The 19,784-nt window shown below is 37.0% G+C and overlaps 1 protein-coding gene across 2 annotated transcripts in view; it reads left to right on the forward strand.

The window, feature by feature from the left end:
- The window catches only part of USP14 (ubiquitin specific peptidase 14), a 58,289-nt gene extending 38,894 nt beyond the window's left edge, over positions 1–19,395 (forward strand). The window contains exons 7-15 of one of the 2 annotated variants that reach the window (XM_032293246.1): positions 675–755; positions 1,113–1,198; positions 2,933–3,047; positions 6,820–6,885; positions 7,036–7,128; positions 8,177–8,302; positions 15,483–15,543; positions 15,911–16,018; positions 16,668–17,049. In XM_032293246.1, coding sequence (XP_032149137.1) covers positions 675–755; positions 1,113–1,198; positions 2,933–3,047; positions 6,820–6,885; positions 7,036–7,128; positions 8,177–8,302; positions 15,483–15,543; positions 15,911–16,018; positions 16,668–16,816 — 885 coding nt within the window. In that variant the 3' untranslated portion in view covers positions 16,817–17,049. Of the gene's footprint in view, positions 1–674; positions 756–1,112; positions 1,199–2,932; positions 3,048–6,819; positions 6,886–7,035; positions 7,129–8,176; positions 8,303–15,482; positions 15,544–15,910; positions 16,019–16,667 lie in introns of both variants that reach the window. The other variant, XM_032293245.1, reaches the window with a different exon arrangement.
- Positions 19,396–19,784: the final 389 nt, after the last annotated feature.

Genomic DNA, 19,784 nt, shown 5'->3' on the forward strand with positions numbered 1-19,784 from the left:
GCAGTTTCTCTACACAGCCCCCATTGTCCTTTTTAAAATGAAGATAGGATTATGTTGGCCCCTCGTTCAGTACTCCCTAGTGATTTTCTACTGTAGACCTATATCCTCTAGCCCCTGGCTTTCTCTCTGAGTTTGTCATTGCAAGTCTGCCCCTTGCCTGCCTCTCTCCAGCCGCCCTGGCTTCCTTGATCTTCCTTAAACCCTTCAAGTGCCCTCTTCGTGCAGGGCCTTTGCCCTTGTTCCTTTGGCTGTCAGATAAGTTCAAGAACTGCTCCCTTACCTCCTTCAGGTCTCATGACTCCAAGGCCAAAGCCTCAGGCTTTCCCTGCCTCTTTATTGAAATAGCACACTTGCCTTCCCATGCTCACTTACTGTTTCCATCCTGCTTTTTTCCCCCCTTCATAATGCTTATCTCTTCCTGAATTTTATATTTTCACTGCTGTTATGTTGAGTATCTAGTACATTTAGCACAAATTGGAGCTCAGCAGATGTCTGTTGAATGAATAAGCTATTCTAGAATTCTTTATTTTTTGGAATATCATATATCTAATTTGGCTTAATATTTTTAAACAAAGAAACAGCTTTCATGCCTGGGAGACAGTAATTATTTTGGAAGAATTTTGTAGATCATTAACTGCCAGGATTACTTACTTTGTCTTTTTTTTATGTTACAGGATGCTAATGAATGTTGGATACAAATGATGCGAGTATTGCAACAGAAATTGGAAGCCATAGAGGATGATTCTGTTAAAGAGGTAATTAAAATATATTTTTGACTTTAGACTTTCATTATACCTTGATATTTTGTTTGTTTTCCCTTCAAAGGCTTAAAATAAGTTCATCTTAATGGGTGGATGTGTATTTAAATAGTTTAGATGCTCAATCTGTAGTCAGAATTTGGAAGCTTGCATATGACATTTAAATTTAATGTATTTATTAAACTGAATTCATTGATGAGTTTTGGTAATGTTTTCTGAACAGAAGGATTTTACAGTAAGGAACATTTTAAAAGCTTAAATATATATTACTAAACTGGATTGTGTGGAAGAAAATATACATTAATATTTATATAAATTAAAGTTGAAATTTTTATTTTGTTTTAATTTTTGCAGACAGACTCTTCATCTGCATCAGCAGCTACACCTTCTAAAAAGAAAAGCTTAATTGATCAGTTCTTCGGTGTTGAATTTGAAACTACGTATCCTTATGAGCCAAGATTTGTATAGACTATAGTTACACCTTGCTAGAATTGGCATAAATAGCATCATTGACTGTTTGGTGTGGTGGTGGGGTAGAAGAAAAATTCTTCAGATTCGCTTTAGTCACCCAGACTGGAGTGCAGTGGTGTGATCTCGACTCACTGCAACCTCGACTTGCTGGGTTCTCCTACCTCCGCCTCCTGGATTCAAACAATTCTCCTACCTCAGCCTCCCAAGTAGCTGGGATTACAGGCACACACCACCACGCCTGGCCGATTTTTGTATTTTTAGTAGAAAAAACGTTTCACCATGTGGGCCAGGCTGGTCTCAAACTCATGACCTCATGTGATCCACCCACCTTGGCCTCCCAAAATGCTGGGATTACAGGTGTGAGCCACTGCACCTGGCCCTTCAGAGGGGTTTGTTGTTGTTTGTTTGTTTGTTTGTTTTTGAAACACAGTTTCGCTCTTGTTGCCCAGGCTGGAGTGTAATGGTGCTATCTTGGCTCAGTACAACTTCTACCTCCTGGGTTCAAACAATTCTCCTGCCTCAGCCTCCCAAGTAGCTGGGATTACAGGTGCATGCCACCATGCCTAGCTAATTTTTGTATTTTTAGTAGAAACTGATTTCACCATGTTGGCCAGGCTGGTCTCGAACTCCTGACCTCAGGTGATCCAGACACTTTGGCCTCTCAAAATGCTGGGATTACAGATGTGAGCCACTGGGTCCGGCCATTCAGAGGTTTATTTTTTGTTTGTTTTGAGACAGAGTTTCACACTTGTTGCCCAGGCTGGAGTGCAGTGGTGTGATCTCCAGTCACTGCAACCTCTGCCTCCTGGGTTCAAGAGATTCTCCTGCTTCAGCCTCCTGAGTAGCGGAATTACAGGCATCCACCACCACGCCCAGCTAATTTTTTGTATTTTTAGTAGAGACAGGGTTTCACCATGTTGGCCAGGCTCATCTGGAACTCCAGACCTCAGATGATCCACCTGCCTTGGCCTCCTAGATTGCTGGGATTACAGGCATGAGCCACCACACTTGTCCCAGAGGTTTTTATACCTAAAAAAATATAATAGTGGAAATTAGGAATTTGGAAAAATATACACATTGGAGTGATCTTGAAGGATAATAGGATATTCATTATGTTTTTATTCATATGCTTATTTTAAATAAATTTTTTGAAGGATATTTTTTCTAAGAACATATTTTGCAGAGTCTACCTCATTTTTATTCACCTTATAAAGAATTAATTTCTTATATGTCAAGGTGACTGGTAATAATAACTTTTAAAATAAAAAAGAATTAATTTTTTAATTGTATGAAATGGTGTGTACCAACTATATATATGAGATTGAACCAGTTAATAAAACATGAATCAGGGAAGTACTGTTTTCTAGGTCATGGTTAGAAGAACTTAGAAAAAGTGTGTGTTTATGTACCTTTGGGCTACTAAGACCATAAGATGATACTAAATACCAGTTTATATTTGTTTAGAGTTTATTGCAGTTTATCTTTTAATACACATTCATTACTCATTGTTGTTTATAGAATTGTTGGTAGCCAAATGAACATTTCGTAAGTATGTTGAAATGAATCTTTATTGGGAGACTAAAATATTTTAAATGCCAATGAATGATACCGTTAATTTTAATGGCATTAGGATATTAATTATATTCAAGACCATATAACAAATTGAATACGTGTTGGCATATTCCTTATCTTAGTTTACAAAGCATGAAATGTACAGAATCTGAAGAAGAAGAAGTCACCAAAGGAAAGGAAAATCAACTTCAGCTTAGCTGTTTTATCAATCAGGAAGTCAAGTACCTTTTTACAGGACTTAAATTGGTAAGAACAATCACAATCAATCTCATTGTTTGTGAATAAGCCAAAGTCATTATACGCTGAGCTTTAATGGTCATTTGTAGCCATGTGCAGAGCAGCACGCATTTTGAGTTGCCTGATACACACGGTCGAAGCTGAGGTCAAACAAGTACTTGGTCTTCTTGTTTTAGCTTGGTAAACAAATACCATTTTTGCAGAAATGTTAGTGCATTTTTTCCCCTGCTTTTTGTTGGTGATTTCACCGTTTGATGACCCCCAAGCATAGGGCTGAGTGCTGTCTCTTGTTTCTAAGTCTGGGAAGGCTGTGATGTGCCTTACTGAGAAAATACACATTTTAGAGACGCATGAGTTGGGCCTGGGTTGTGCTGTTGTCTCTGAGTTCAATGTTAGTGAATCAACACAGTATGTGAAATAAGATGTCTTTAAACAGAAACACACAGAAAACAAGGTTATATATGGATTGGTTGATGAAAATGTTGTGACCAAAGGCTGGCGGGAATCTAATCCTGTTATTTCCCCTAGAAGCAGTGGTTCAGTATTCACTGATTAAGTGCTTGTCGTGACTTTGTAGAACATAATTATTGTGACTAGCAAAATCAACTCTATAGTCAGAAATCAAACAAACTTCAACTAGCTTTTCATTTCATAGACAAAAGCAGTATTGACATGGTTGCATATGCTAACAAATAATGGATGTTCCTGCGTCACACTGTGAAGAAGCACCTAGTGCTTTGTGTTGCACCTTGCTTTATTTTAAAGCACTCAAGAAATGTTTGTTGAATAATTTACATGTTTGTTAAGATTTACTTTTTCCTTTGAGATAGTTGTTTTCATAGGCCTTGTAACTTAGTTGAACTATGAACTTTAAGGGAAGTCACTTAATCTAAGCTTCTGTTTTCTTACATGAAAAGGAGAGTAACTATAGGGTTGTTTGTAGGTTTGTGCTCTTAACCATTAAGGGTGGTCATATAATGTATTGTCTAATCAGGACACTTTGGTGGAGGGTGAATGAGGGTATTATGCACTGTAAACTGGGATTGTCCTCTGCAAATCAGAGCATGTAGCCGTTCTCCCATTGTACTGTCTTGCAGTTGAGGCCCTGGAATTTAAGTAACCTATTTGGCTTTTGGCAGAACCAGAACTAGAACTTGCTTCTCTGATTATTTAATTAGTGCTGCTTTTCCATTGCCATACTAAAGAATATGCAGACTCACATAAAATGTCAGCTTCCATACTGCTAATAAGCCTACAGATAAAACATACGGTTTTGCTTGCTGACCTATTAATTTGGTATGCTTTGGCAATATGTATATCTCTTGAAGGATCTCCCCATTTGAACTGATGTCTTTTAATAGTTTTCAAATTGCAGTTCGTGTGATTCCACTTTTCAAAAGCACTGATAATTAGGATTGTTTATTTTAAAAGTTAGCTTCTTCCGAAACACAGTTGTATGAAAAATAAATACATAAATAAAAGCCATTGCAACATCTAAATATTTGAAGAAGGGCCTGGAGGGCAGAAGTTTAAAAAATTTTGGTTGATCCTTTTTGCTATCTCCTCTAACCATGACCAATAAGGAGAGGTCTTGAAGGAAGAAAAGTAAAAAATGATATGGCATTGGAATAGGTCTTTTGTGCAGAGGCCGAGTTTGGATAGAGGGGGGTGGGTTGATAAACACTGAAGTGGGGCTTGGATTATATGGTTAAGATGATTTGTTATCTGGGGGTTCTCATCTACAGTTTGAGGTAAGGCTGGCAAGGGGAGGGGTTGGTAAATGGACATAAGAGAGACTGAGTCATGCTCTGTGTTGTGATACTGAGGGAAGAGTTTTGAGGTGGTCTGGATATGAACTTAGTGACTTTTAAGAGAGATATATTTAAAAACACACAAAACGGCCTGGCGTGGTGGCTCACGCCTGTAATCCCAGCACTTTGGGAGGCCAAGGTGGGCAGATCACCTGAGACCGGGAGTTCGAGACCAGCCTGACCAACATGGAGAAACCCTGACTCTACTAAAAATACAAAATTATTCAGGCATGGTGGTGCATCCCTGTAATCCCAGCTACTCAGGAGACTGAGGCAGGAGAATCACTTGAACCTGGGAGGTGGAGGTTGCGGTGAGCTGAGATTGCACCATTGCACTCCAGCCTGGGCAACAAGAATGAAATTCCGTTTCAAACAACAACAACAACAACAAAAACACACAAAACTAGTTAATCCCCAGGAGTACAGTCATGTAAGGCATGATGTACGAGTTTCAGGATATACCAAAAAATGAAGTCTAAGTGTTAATTGGAGACTGTGGAGTGGAATGCTTTGGCAGGGACTCTCCAGGATGGTATTTTCTTCACAATTTTGTAAAAGTATAGGAGAACCGAACATACCTAGAAGGTCTAGATGATAGTGGATTGGTGATAATATTAAGATTTCACCAGATATATTTTCTTGAAAAACATGTATTCCTAAAATGCATTTATTTACTTTATAACATTAAGATGTTTTATCATCATTTGTTCTGATAATTCTTGAGTAATTTGGCTCCATTTCTCTGTTTCTTTGCTACTGAATAAACTTGGTTAAATGTTAAAAAGCTACTCCACAGTGATTCCTTTTGTAATGTGATTAGTAATTTTAAAAAATCAGACATTAAAAATTATTATACAAGTGTAACATGCTTAAACCTTACCAGTAATTATTTTAATTCTAATTTCTTTTTTGTTTATATTCTTAAAGCAGAGCACATAAGTAGTGCTAATTTTTTACATAACATTAGAGTAGTGAATGTGTGTTAAATGTAGAGTATATGCCAAATATTTTACCAGGTTTTCTACATGTACTGACTGTAATTCTAACAATAGCACTATAACGTAGATTACCACTGCCACCTTTACCGAATGATGCCTGGAGGGATTACCTTTCGCATTGTCACATGGGCTGTAAGAAGTGAAAGGTTATCATTCTGGTTAAGATATATGCAGTGGCTTAAAGACTTTCCCACATCTGTTAGATTAACAGAGGTTTTCTGTGTTACGTCTTTTTTTCAAATTTAACAATAATTGATTGGTCCTGATTGGGTTTTATACATAAAACATAAAGGACAAGAGTTTCCTGCATTCTCTTAATTTTCCTATATGGTGAATATTCTGATAATCCATAAATAGGAATGACAAAGCTCTGTTATAAAATTCTCTGAATCTAAGCATCATTTGGGCCATTACTGAAAACATCAAACAGTATTTACACTCAGAGGAGTCCACAACAGCATAAATTATTTGATGCCTTATAATAATGGAACAGTATCTAAAAGTCTTCCCATATTGTCATCAAATTATTTCTCAGAGATATAAATCCATTAATGTACTATAAATTGCCAATTAAGTAGTGCTAATTTTTAAAAGGCTTAGTGGTGTGATTCTATATTGCAGAAAGAAAAATTTAAAAAAATTTTTTGAGATGGAGCCTCGCTCTGTCACCAGGCTGGAGTGCAATGGCGGTATCTCAGCTCACTGCAACTTCCGCCTCCCAGATTCAAGCAATTCTCCTCCCTCAGCCTCCTGAGTAGCTGGGACTACAGGCACACACTACCATGCCCAGCTAATTTTGGTATTTTTAGTAGAGATGGGTTTTACCATGTTGTCCAGGCTGGTCTCAAAACCCCTGACCTCAAGCAATCCGCTCGCCTCTGTCTCCCGAAGTGCTGGGATTACAGGCGTGAGCCACTACTCATGGCCAATAAAAGTTTTTAATGTTTGGTCTTCTGTTATGTTCTTTTTTAGCGACTTCAGGAAGAAATCACCAAACAGTCTCCAACATTACAAAGAAATGCCTTGTACATCAAATCTGTAAGTCATACAATCCTTTTGAAATCAAATTCTGCTTCAGTGAAAGATTACCGTTAATTAATTTTATCCAGTCTTAATTTTTACCACCAAAGATTAAAACTTATGTGTTATTTTGATGTAATGGGATTTCTTTCCATTTTCTCTCCTCAGTCCAAGATCAGCCGGCTTCCTGCTTACTTGACCATTCAGATGGTTCGATTTTTTTATAAAGAGAAGGAATCTGTGAATGCCAAAGTTCTTAAGGTTAGCAATGAACTTTGCTTTGTTTAAGAAATATAATTCTTTGAAGGTAATTGCTAACTTACAATTGCTTTCCTTATTCCTTTAGGAATAGTTAAGTTTTCTTTGAAATATTTAGGGGAGTTGTTAATATTAGACAAGTGATTCTTAACTAAGAACGTATGTTAGAATTATCTGTTGTCTTTTTTCTGGTTAAGTCTTTGGTGGGGCCTAGGGTATTACGTTTTTCAAAAGATTCACATATAATTCTGAGGGTTTTCCTGCACTCCCCAGAAATAGTGCCCTAGACCACATCCTCATCTTTAGGGATACAGAATCAGTAAGTTTGGGGATGGAAGCGAGGTAGCGAGTGATAACACTCTGCACTGTAAGTGGTTCCTTTCTTTCACGTGAAAGGAGAGAGAGTTAAATCACTGGTACCCAAAGAATACTAAAATTGTAATCCCTTGAGTTAGTATCCAGCCTCAGAATCTATTTTTGTTGAGCTGTAGCTCTGCTACATCTCCATAGAGTCCTGGGAGAGGCCTATCATGTTAGCCTCTTGATCTGAAATTCTTAGTACATTTTCCAGTATACTTAGTGTTGTATGAGAAGGTTAAATGTAGTTTAAGTATCTAGTGGTGTATACTTTAAATACATATTACTATAAGGTATTGAACTATGTCACTATTATTTCTATGTAAAGTTGTATTTCAGATTAAAAACAAACAAACATAAGTTTATTCCAGTTTGGGAGATCCATTATTTTCTGAGCAGCTATCTAATTCTGAAATATTAGATATTCTGTCAGGTAACTCTGTGGTTAGTTTTGTGGATTAGAGTATTTAATGCAAAAACATGTTTTGAAAATTTCTCACCTTAAAAATGTTATAACCAGATCATTCTTGAAAATGGGCACTCTTAAGAGGTTTTCAAATGCACATTTCCAAATGATTTTCACAGATTTTGTTTTCAACTGTATTTGAATTATGAAAGAATTACTTCAAATGTGTGATACTTTAAGTATCTTTATAAAAGTATTTATACATGTTTTTTGTTTGTTTGTATATAGGATGTTAAATTTCCTCTTATGTTGGATATGTATGAACTGTGTACACCAGAACTTCAGGAGAAAATGGTATCTTTTCGATCTAAATTCAAGGATCTAGAAGATAAAAAAGTGAATCAGCCAAATACAGTAGGTTCTTACTGCTGACTTTCTACTCTTAATATCTTAATCTCCCATCAATGCTCAGCAATTGCTCTTTTTTTTCCCTGCTGCATTTTTCCTTCAGAACTATACTTTGTATAATATTAATAAAAATGGCTGAATCTGTATTACAGTTAGCAGGTATACACCTCCTACGTATATTGGTACAGGTCTTTAAAGTTTTGCATGTGTTTTGTCTCCCCCCCCCTTTTCTTTTTTTGAGACAGGGTTTCCCATTGTCACCTAGGCTCACTGCAGTCTCAACCTTGCAGATTCAAATGATCGTCCTGCAGCCTCCCAAGTAGCTGGGACCACAGGCATGTGCCACTATGCCCAGCTATTTTTTTTTTTTTTTTTTTTGCATTTTTGGTAGAGACAGGGTTGTGCCATGTTGCTCAGGCTGGTCTTGAACTTCTGAGCTCAGGTGATCTGCCTGCCTTGGCCTCTGAAAGTGCTGGAGATTATAGGCGTGAGCCACTATGCCTGGCCTTTAGGTGTATCTTAGCATGAGGAACAGGAACTCTACTTAGAATAAATGAGTCCTTTGTGGTAGAATAAGCTTAATATTTTCTTTCTCCCCATAATCTGTAGCTCATATTCCTTTTATACTTATCTCCTCAAAGTACTTCACATGAAATCTTACCTAGTGTTTTCAGTATGTTATTTTTCCTGTAAGGTGTAGAGTTATCCCCATTTTGAGATGGAATTGGAGGTATAGAACATTGGTTCATTTGTGTCCACCATGACAGCTACGCCATATCTTTTAATAGTTGCTGCTGATATGCCCGTAACTACTAAAATCATAACCATAGCAACTTTATATTTAATAAAGTGTATTATTTTAGGTTCTGATAGGATACAGCTGAATTATATCTTGAATTCTTCAGAATGAAAAAGATTTCCTGCTAAAAATAAGTTTTTAAGTTAAACTCTCCAGATTATTATTTGTATGTATATGTTAAAGGCAATTAAAAAAATTAAACTTTATTTTGAGATAATTGTAGAGTCATGTGTAATTATAAGAAATATTTCAGAGATCCTGAGTACATTTTCCCTAGTGGTAACATCTTGCAGAAGTATAATACGATATCACAACAAGGATATTGACCTTGATACAGTCAAAATACAGTACAATACATTTCCATCACCACAAAGATCTTGCATAATTGCCACAGGGCCATTTCTCTTCTACCCTACCCCTTCCTTAATTCTTGGCAACTACCAACCCGTTCATTTCTATAGTTTTGTTATTTCAAGAAAGTTGGCCAGACATAGTGGATTATGTATGTAATTCCAGCACTTTGGGAATCTGAGGCAGGAGGATTGCTTTAGGCCAGGAGACTGTCCTCGGCAACATAGTGAAACCCTGTCTCTACGAAGTATGAAAATAGAAAACTTAGCTGGATGTGGTGGCATTCACCAGTAGTCCCAGTTACTTGGGAGGCGAAGATGGAAGGATAGCTTGAGTCTAAGAGTTAAATGCTGTAATGAGCCATGATTGTGCCATAGCAGTCCAATCTGTATAACAAACAAGACCTGTTTCTTTAAAAAAAAAAAAAAAAATTATACAAATGAAATAAAAACTCTTCCACTTTTTAATATAACCTTTTTCACTCAGCATAATTCTTTGGAGATTCATCCAGGTTGTTGTGCATATTAGTCGCTCCTTCCATTTCATTGCTGATCAATATTCCCTGGTGTGAATATAACACAGTCTACTTCACCATTCACCTATTGAAGGACATCTGGATTGTTTCTAGTTTTTGTCTGTGATGAATAAGCCTGCTGTAAACATTCATGTACAGGTTTTAATGTAAACATAAATTTCATTTCTCTGGAATGAATGCCTAGGAATGCAATTGCTAGATTGCATGGTAGTTGCATGTATAGTTTTTCAAGAAACTGCCAGATATTTTCTAGAGTGGCTATACTGTTTATATTTCTACCAGTAAGGTGTGACTGATTCACTTTCTCTGCATTCTCACCAGCATTTGCTGTTGTCACTATTTTTCATTTCAGCCTGTGGATAGGTTTATAGTGATACCGTGTTTGCCTTTGCACTTCCCTAGTGGCTGATGAAGTTGAGCATGTCTTCATGTGTTTATTTGCTGTCTGAATACCCTCTTTTGTGAAATGCTTCATCTTGTCTTTTCCCTGTTTTCTAATTGGTTTGTTTTTTTGCTCTTGAATTTTGAGAGTTCTCCGTATTCTAGACCTTGGTTGGATATGTGGTTTGTGAATATTTTCTTCTAGTCTGTAGCTTTTGTTTTCATCCTCTTAACCTAGGGTCTTTTGCAGAGGAAAGGTTTTTTTTTTAATTATGAAATCCAATGTATTTTTTTATTTGGTTGCTTGTGCTATTGGTGTCATATCTAAGGAAGCATTGCCAGGCTTGGTGTGGTGGCTCTCACCTGTAATTCCAGCGCTTTGGGAGGCCAAGGCAGGCATATCATTTGAGGTCAGGGGTTTGAGACCAGCGTGGCCAACATGGTGAAACCCTGTCTCTATTAAAAATCCAAAAAGTTAGCTGGGTGTAATGGTGTGCACCTCTGATCCCAGCTACTTAGGCAGGATAATTGCTTGAACTTGGGAGGCGGAGGTTGTAGTGAGTTGAGATGATGCCACTGCACTCCATTTCTGGGCAACAAAGCAAGACTCTATCTCAAAAAAAAAAAAAAACCATTGCCCAGTCCAAGGCCACAGAGATTTATGCATACATGTTTTTTACTGAGAGTTTTGTGGTTTTAGTTCTTTCATTTAGGTCTTTGATCCATTGAGGGTTAACTTTTTATACAGTGTGAGGTGTGGGTTGAGATTCATTCTTTTGCATGTGAATATAGCTAGTGCTCGACTTACGACCACGATTGGTTCCGACAGACCGGTCGTAACACGATTTGGTCATAAGTTGAGTAGGCTATATGTACAGTACTGTGAAATGATGTTATAAAAATCTTTAAGTATATTTTATCATAATTTTCTTTCATTATTGTTATATATCATAATTTTCTTTGTTCATTTTATGCCATTTGTATCATCTCTACACCATTTTGTTTCTTATTTTTACATTGGTCAGGTTTAAGTAAAACACTGCATTACCAGTACAACTGGTTTAATATTTGCAAAACATACAAAATTACAAAATACAGGTGCATACAAAAATAAAAAATACAGGTGTAAAAAATACCATAGGAAACATTTTCCCCATTGCAAAACATATCAAAATATATAAACATGTACGAAACATTTTATTGGCCGCTAGTGCTTGGCTGCGGATCGTTGATGGCGTCATCTGAGGCAGCAGTTGGGGTTACCGGAGTTGTTTTTTTCATAAACATGGTGAGCTTTGTCTGAATTGTATGTTTCTTTTTTTCTTCATAAATTTCACGATATGGACGAAACACATCGTGCGCCATCTGTTCAGTCCTTGCAAATCGTTCCATGTTTGGGTCCATTGCTTCGAAATGTATAAAAGTTTATTGGGAGGAGTTTGATGAAAAATATCCAAGACACAAAACACAAATTGCTGTACCGAGTCTGGGATAACAGTTGAAATGGTGCACGCGGAGATGGTAGTGCTGCCGGAAGCTGTTCCGCACTGTTGTACGCCCAGCTGGGCAACGTTTGCGCTGCCAGACGCGGAGCAGTCGTGGCTAGCGATTGTGGTCGTAAAGTCAAATGGTCGTAAGTTGCATAGGTCGTAAGTTGATCAATACCTGTAGTCAGTTGTCTTAACACCGTTTTTTAAGAAGACTGTTCTTTGCCCATCAAATGGTCTTGGAACCTTTGTAGAGATTAATTTGACCATCTATATATAGGAGTGTATTTCTGCACTATTGATTTTATTTCATTGCTCTATACGTTTGTCCTAATGCTAATACCACACTGTCTTGATTACTGTAGTTTTCTGATAAGGCTTGAAATTGTGAAGTATCAACCTTCACTTTTGTTCTTCTTTTTGTAAGTTGTTTTAGCTATTCTGAGTCCCTTGCATTTCCATGTATATTTTAGGATCAGCTTGTCTATTTCTTCAAAAAAGATTGACAGGGATTACATTGAATCTGTGGATTAATTAAAAAGTATTGCCATCTTAATAGTATTAAGCCTAATCTTAGCACTTTGGGAGACCAAGGTGGGCAGATTGCTTGAGTTCAGGAGTTTGAGACCAGCCTGGGCAACATGGCGAAACCCTGTCTCTACAAAAAATACAAAAATTAGCCAGGCATGGTGGTGCGTGCCCATAGTCCCAGCTATTCAGGAGGCTAAGGTGGGAGGGAGGATCACTTGAGCATGGAAAGCAGAGGTCATAGTGAGCCAAAATGGTACCACTGCACTCCAGCCTGGGCGACCGAGTAAGACTCTGTCTCACAAAAAAAAAAAAAAAAAAAGCGTTAAGTCTTACAGTCCATAAACTTCATGTGTCTTTTTGTGCATTTAGGTCTTTAATTTTTTTTCCACATTATTTTATAGTTTTCAGTGTATAAGTCTTGGACTTTTTTGGTTAAATTTATTCCTAAATCATTTATTCTTTTTGATGCTTTTGTAAATGGCATCCCTTTCTTAATTTCATTGTCTAGAGTGGCTACTAAAGTGTCTAGAAATAAAACCAATTTTAGTATATGGATCTTAAATCCTTGACTTTGCTGAATTTGTTTTTATTTTTATTTTTATTTTTTTGAGGCAAAATCTCACTCTGCCACCCAGGCTGGAGTGCAGTAGCACAGTCTCAGCTCACTGCAACCTCTGCCTCCCAGGCTCAAGCAGTTCTCCTGCCTCAGCCTCCTGAGTAGCTGAGATCACAGGTGTGCGCCACCACACCTGGCTAACTTATTTATTTATTTATTTTTGAGACAGAGTCCCGCTGAGTCGCCCAGGCTGGAGTGCAGTGGTGTCATCTCCGCTCACTGCGATCTCCGTCTCCTGGGTTCAAGTGATTCTCTTGCCTCAGCCTCCCGAGTAGCTAGGATTACAGGCGCCTGCCACTATTCTCGGGTAATTTTTGTATTTTTAGTAGAGACGGGGTTTCACCATGTTGGCCAGACTGGTCTTGAACTCCTGACCTCAGGCGATCTGCCCATCTTGGCCTCCCAAAGTGCTGGGATTACAGGCGTGAGCCACCATGCCTGGCCAGACTTTGCTGAATTTATTAGCTGTTTTTATTCATTAACTTTTTGAAGAGATTATGTACAGTTGGTGTTTTTTTTTTTTTTAAACATTTGGTAGAATTGATGAAACAATCTGTGCTTAGAGATTTTACTTTCAGGAGCTTTTGTTTATTTCATTTCATTCATTCATTCATTCATTTTTCTATTGCCTAAACATAGGTAAGCACATTTTCAGGAGCTTTTAATTTTCTTCATAGATATAGGGCTATTCAAATGATCTATTTCATATTGTATTTATTTTGGTAATTTGTTGTCCCAGAATTGATCCATTTCATAAGCTTATCAAATTTGTATGTAGAGTTGTTTCTAGTATTTATTTATTATCCTTTTGATGTCTCTGTAGGGTGTATAGTTAGTGAGATCCATCCTATTTCATGGCTGATACTAGTAATTTGTATTTTCCACCCTTGCTTGAAGATTATTTTATTGATCTTTTCAAAGAATTGGCTTTGTTTCATTGATTTTTTTTCTATTTTCTGTTTTTAATTGTATTGATTTCTACTCTTATTTCCTTTATTCTGCTTGCCTGGTGGCATAAATTTCCCTTTCAGCAGTGGTTTTACTATATCCTGTGAATTTTGATAATGGTATTTTCATTTTCATTCTGTTCCTTGTATTTTTAAAAATTTCTCTTGAGACTTTTTCTTTAGAAGCGTCTAAGTAATTTTAGATTATTTAGAAGCTACTAAGTAATTTTCCTCTTATGTTTCTGTGGATTTGTTTGGTGCCATTGTGGTGAGAGAACACACTTACTTGATTTAAATTCTATTACTTTATTTATGTTTTTGAGACTGAGTCTTGCTCTGTCACCCAGCCTGGAGTGTAGTGGTGTGATCTCGGCTCACTGTAACCTCTGCCTCCTGGGTTCAAGCAATTCTCGTGCCTCAGCCTCCTGAGTAGCCGGGATTACAGGCGCGTGTCACCATGCCTGGCTAATTTTTGTATTTTTAGTAGACACAGGGTTTTACCATGTTGGCCAGGCTGGTCTCAAACTCCTGATCTCAAGTGATCCATCCACCTTGGCCTCCCAAAGTACAGGGATTACAGGCGTAAGCCATTGCGTGCAGCCTAAATTATATTAAATTTAAATATGACTGGTATAGACTATTTACATTCAGCACAATTATTAACATTTAGGGTTTAATTCTGCTTTTTGGCTGTTTTACTTTTTATTTGTCTTCTTGTAAGCTATTTGAACTGTGTTTTAGAATCCTATTTTATAGTATTTTAAAATTTATTTCTTTGTATATATTTTTTAATGGTTGCTGTAGCTGTTTCATTATCTATATAAAAAAGGTATGATTAACCTAGTTGCCATTTTTTGTTGTGGAATCCTTTGACTTCTTGTCGTCACAGCTATCTGTAGGCTGCTGGCATTGTCTTCATTACTATTATAGTTTTAAAGAACTTTGTGCTGTATACCTAGATAAGTTCTTTTTCTCATGTTACATGCTAAAATGAGTTGAGGCAGCGAGTTCCTCCCAAGAGTCTTTGTCTAATTTAAATCGTACCTCTTTAATGTAGGTAAGTCTTTGCTGAAAAATACTTCAGTTCATTTGTGCTGACGCGGCTCAGGAGAGTTAATACAAATTTGCAGGAATTTAACTTCCCTTGTTTTAGAAGCACTTGGTTTTTTCCCCTACCTCTGTGATATGACAGTATTTTGGTAAAATTGGGGAATTGGGTTTTCCTTTTCTGCCCTAGAGCACTGTTTAACTGTACTGCTACATTCACTGCTGTGCTCTCACTTTAGTGGTTTAAAATTGATCGTCACATTCAGGGTGTCTGTTACTGTCATCTAACAAGATTTTATATTGTTAAAATGCAGGACCACTGGGTTTACAGTTTTAACTGTAGTTACATCATTTTAGTAATTGAAAGGTAGACTGTATTTTGTCTCTGCTTTGCACTGTAGACAGTAAATATTTATTAAATTGAACACTTAACAGAGATGCAAATTTTATTTCCAAAATCATGATTTAAAATTAAACATTTTTTCCCCTTAGAGTGACAAAAAGAGTAGTCCCCAGAAAGAAGTTAAGTATGAACCCTTTTCTTTTGCTGATGGTAAGTAACATTTTCATTTCAGTTGAGTTATTGTATATGTGCCTTTTTAAGGTAAAATTTATGTCTTGCCCATATTTATTTATTCCGATTTGCTTTTCAAACAAAATGTCAGGTTTCTTAAACAATTTACCTTAATATGACATATAGTAAAATTACTCCTGTTGGCATACAGTTCTATCAGTAAGTTACTTCTTAAAACATCAATCATGAAGCCTTAACTGTGATTGGACAGTAGTATCTTACTGGATTCTGATAATATAGTACTTCACTAACGTGGACTTTAGAGTTATTCTTGATTGTTACTTAGCTTGAGAAGGCACCTGTCTATTCATTGTCTTAATATTAATGGATTTACGTCTTTCTTTAGATATTGGCTCCAATAATTGTGGATACTATGACTTACAAGCAGTACTAACACACCAGGGAAGGTCTAGTTCTTCAGGACATTATGTATCATGGGTGAAGAGGAAACAAGGTAAAGAGTATTCTTTTTTCAGTGGTTCAATGTTATTTTAAGTTTATTATAAATTGTATGGCAGTATGGTTTTCAAACTTTGGGTCTCAGAACCACTTTACATTCTTGAAGCCCAAAAGAGCTTTGGTTTATGAGGTTTGTGTCTCTTAATATTTACTATCTTAGAAATTAAAATTGAGAAATTAAAAAAATCAGTTCATTTAAAAATGACAGTAATAGCCCATTATGTATTAATATAAAAACAAAACGAGTGAGAAATGGTACTGATTTACCTTTTTATAAGTCTTTCTGTTGTCTGACTTAAATAGAAGGCAGCCAGGTTCTCCTGCTAGTGGCTGCATTCAGTCTGTTGCATTATCTATCCATACATTATGTGGCCTCTGGAAAATTCCAGAATACACTCGAGAGAAAGAGGGTAGAAAAGGTAAGCAGTGCTCTAGTAGTGTCATTGAAGTGGTTGTAACCTGGTGGAGGGAACCCCTGCAGTGCCCTGGAGCCTGTGTGGTCACTGGGCCGCACTTGGAGGACTGTTGGTTGGTGTGACCGATGGAGCACTGGTGTGCCCCTGATGATTTGATACCTTTTTTGCAGTGGAACTCAGAAGCTTCCTCCATAACATTAATTCATCGTCTTCTCCCTTGTTATTTAGATGAATGGATTAAGTTTGATGATGACAAAGTCAGCATTGTAACACCAGAAGATATCTTACGGCTTTCTGGTGGTGGAGACTGGCATATCGCTTATGTTCTACTCTATGGGCCTCGCAGAGTTGAAATAATGGAAGAGGAAAGTGAATAGTGATCTTCATTTTAGCCATTTATGCTTAGGTGTGAAAATAAATGTTATTTGTTGATTATTTCTATAATCCGGAGCTTTAGAGGAAGAAGACACATAGGTGGTTTTATGTTTCCCCTCATTTGGAACAAAAGAGGGCAGAAGCAGACCACTCTGTGCATCAACCTAAAAAATTACAGAAAAGAAAATTATCTTTGGCTTGTGCCGCCCTATATGAAGGTGGCAGGAAGACATTTTTAAAAAACTTATTATTTCTTGCGTTATTTTTAAAAATTCTGAGTTGAAATGCCTTTCAACCCTTCTCTTCTGTAGTCATTTTCCTTGCTTTTCCACCCAAGATTGCACACCTATTACCTATTATTTGTTTTTCTTGCATGGTTCAAACCATCATTCTATAGCCACCCATCCTTTGCCTTATCTAACAAACTTTTTCCAGGAAGGTGGAAAAGGAAGTGTCGCTCTCATTGTGTAACTCAGTGCTGCTGTCCATCCCATGGAAACATGGGCACAATCAAGTATTTGTCCAGCCTGTTGCTGGCTTTTCATAACTTTAAAATAAATTGTGATCAATAATAGTACATTTGATTATACATTTATTATTGTGTCTCTGATGTACTGTGGATTGTACATTTAACTTCGGAATGGCTTTGTAATAATCAGTCTTAAAATGTTGACAAGCTCTGGTTGCTTATTTTTAGAAAATGGGGACATTTAATAAAAAAAAATAAGAGGGATTAATAGCTTTTGACCTCAAGTCTTTTGTCTTCTGAGTGTTGGAGCTTGGTTGAAGATTCAGATATGCTTAATACTGTACAATTTCTGAAGGTGGTTATAACACTGTGCTGTTAAGCATCCATTTAAAAATATTTATCTTGTTGCTTGCCTGTATTTTAAAAAGTAATACAAAGTTGTAAAAGTAATGGATTTCTCTGGATGCCAAATGCCGTGATGTTATCAGTCAGATTTGTCGTTGGCTCAGTTGGTGTTTTGTGTATTTCCTTTCTTAATTCCCCAAATCTTGGCTGGGTGCGGTGGCTGCCACCTATAATCCCCGCACTTTGGGAGGCTGAGGTGGGCAGATCACTTGAGGTTAAGATCAAGACCAGCCTGGTCACATGGTGAAACCTTGTCTCTGCTAAAAATGCCAAAATTAGCCAGGCCTGGTGATGCACACCTGTAATCCCAGCTACTTGAGAGGCTAAGGTAGGAGAATTGCTTGAACCTGGAAGGCAGAAGTTGCAGTGAGCTGAGATCGCACCACTGCATTCCAGCCTGGGTGTCAGAGAGACTCAAAAAAAAAAAAAAAAAAAAAAAAACCCAAATCTTAATGTACATTTTAGAATTTTAGTGATTTTTTTTAAGGTGATGGTAGAAAACACCAAGCATATGCGATTTCAGTATGATAGGCTTCTTACATTTTAATACATTAGTTACTAATCTTTGTTCCAGGACCCTTGACTGACTGCTAGGAAGGAAAGTATACTACCAGCCAGTTTGGCTCTGATTTTGAGTTAGACGTTTATAATAAAGTTTGAGGATTATCATGACATCTCATTATTTCTTTGTGTATATCGTTTTAATGCTCTGCGGAGCATAACACTGATTAACTATTAAAAATAGAAAATAACAGCAATTTGCTTTCGTATCTGATGTGATGTAATCTGTGAACACTAGGGGATAAAATAAGCATTGCAGGGAAATTTATTTGTAAATAGCTTCCTCACCTAAACTTTGGCTTGGCAATCAAAACTTTCTACTTTGTGGAGGGGAGTAAGAATAGAATGAGGAAGATGAGACCGTAAGAATTAATGGTTCATGTATACTTTTGTGATGCCTGTAACTTTGCAAAGTCTTTTTTATTCATTGTCTCATTTAGTCAGAACAATTGTATTGACATGAATTTAACAGAATTTAGATTTTCTGACTGTAGCTACTAGATGCTGTAGCTACTACTAGACCAGGTGAGCGAGGTTTAGAGCCTTGTATGGAATATATTAGAATTTTAAAAATTATAGTTATCATTATAAAAAGCTTGATTTCATTTTATTTGATCTAAAAAAGCATTATTCCAAAGAATTTTTTCAGGTAGAAACAGGAATTATACCAGTGTTGTTTTAAACTAATAGGATATTTTAGAATTCGGCCTTGTGTGTCAGGTCTTTTTGAGAAGGGGAGAGTAAAAGGTCTTGATTCCTGAATGTGCCTTATATGCTGTGCCACTCACACCGAGGCCATTTCAACATTAGAGCTGTGCTAGATCACTGCTTGACTAGCTAGAACTTAGGCCCAAGCAAGAGCGTTTACAGAATAATCATCTGCACTCTGTAGCCCTTCAGGATTAAAAACAATGGTGACCTCGTTTTAGAGCCCTAAAAAGAAATGTTTATGTGGGAACAGGAAAAGTCGGTGGTACTATCATCTTCCGCTACTACCTAGTGCTTTGCTGTTTGTTTAGGGTGCCTTCACATACATCTCATTTAAATGATTGTCACAAGAATCCCTGAAGTGATTAAAAAGTCTTGAGAGGTCAGGCAATTTTTGTAAGGCTAGAAAGAAAAGTGAGGTTTTAAGACCTGATTTCTTTTAAAAAGTTGGCAAACATTTTCTGCAATGGACAAGATAGTAAATATTTCAGGCTTAGCTTTGCTGTTGTAGTGTAACTGGAGCTACAGACGACAGTATGAGTGAGCACAGCTGGGTGCCAGTACAGTTTTAACTATCAAGACTCGTGGCAGGGAGAACAGACCATCATTTGCTGATCCTCTGCTTGAAAGCACAAATAAGAAGTGCGACTAGAACAGTCATATGGTTTCAGAAAGTGTTATTCTGGGATTTCAGGATAGCTAGATTTTGTAACTACTAACAGCACACAGGAAACTAATTTGGTATAGGAAACAACATATCCCTAAGTAGTGTTTATTTCACTTCATTATAAATACATCTACTTAACAGAAATGTATTTTGTGATCTT

This window comes from Sapajus apella, unplaced genomic scaffold (assembly GCF_009761245.1).
Source record: "Sapajus apella isolate SASKATOON/1434 unplaced genomic scaffold, GSC_monkey_1.0 scaffold29, whole genome shotgun sequence".
NCBI classification, from domain to species: domain Eukaryota; kingdom Metazoa; phylum Chordata; class Mammalia; order Primates; family Cebidae; genus Sapajus; species Sapajus apella.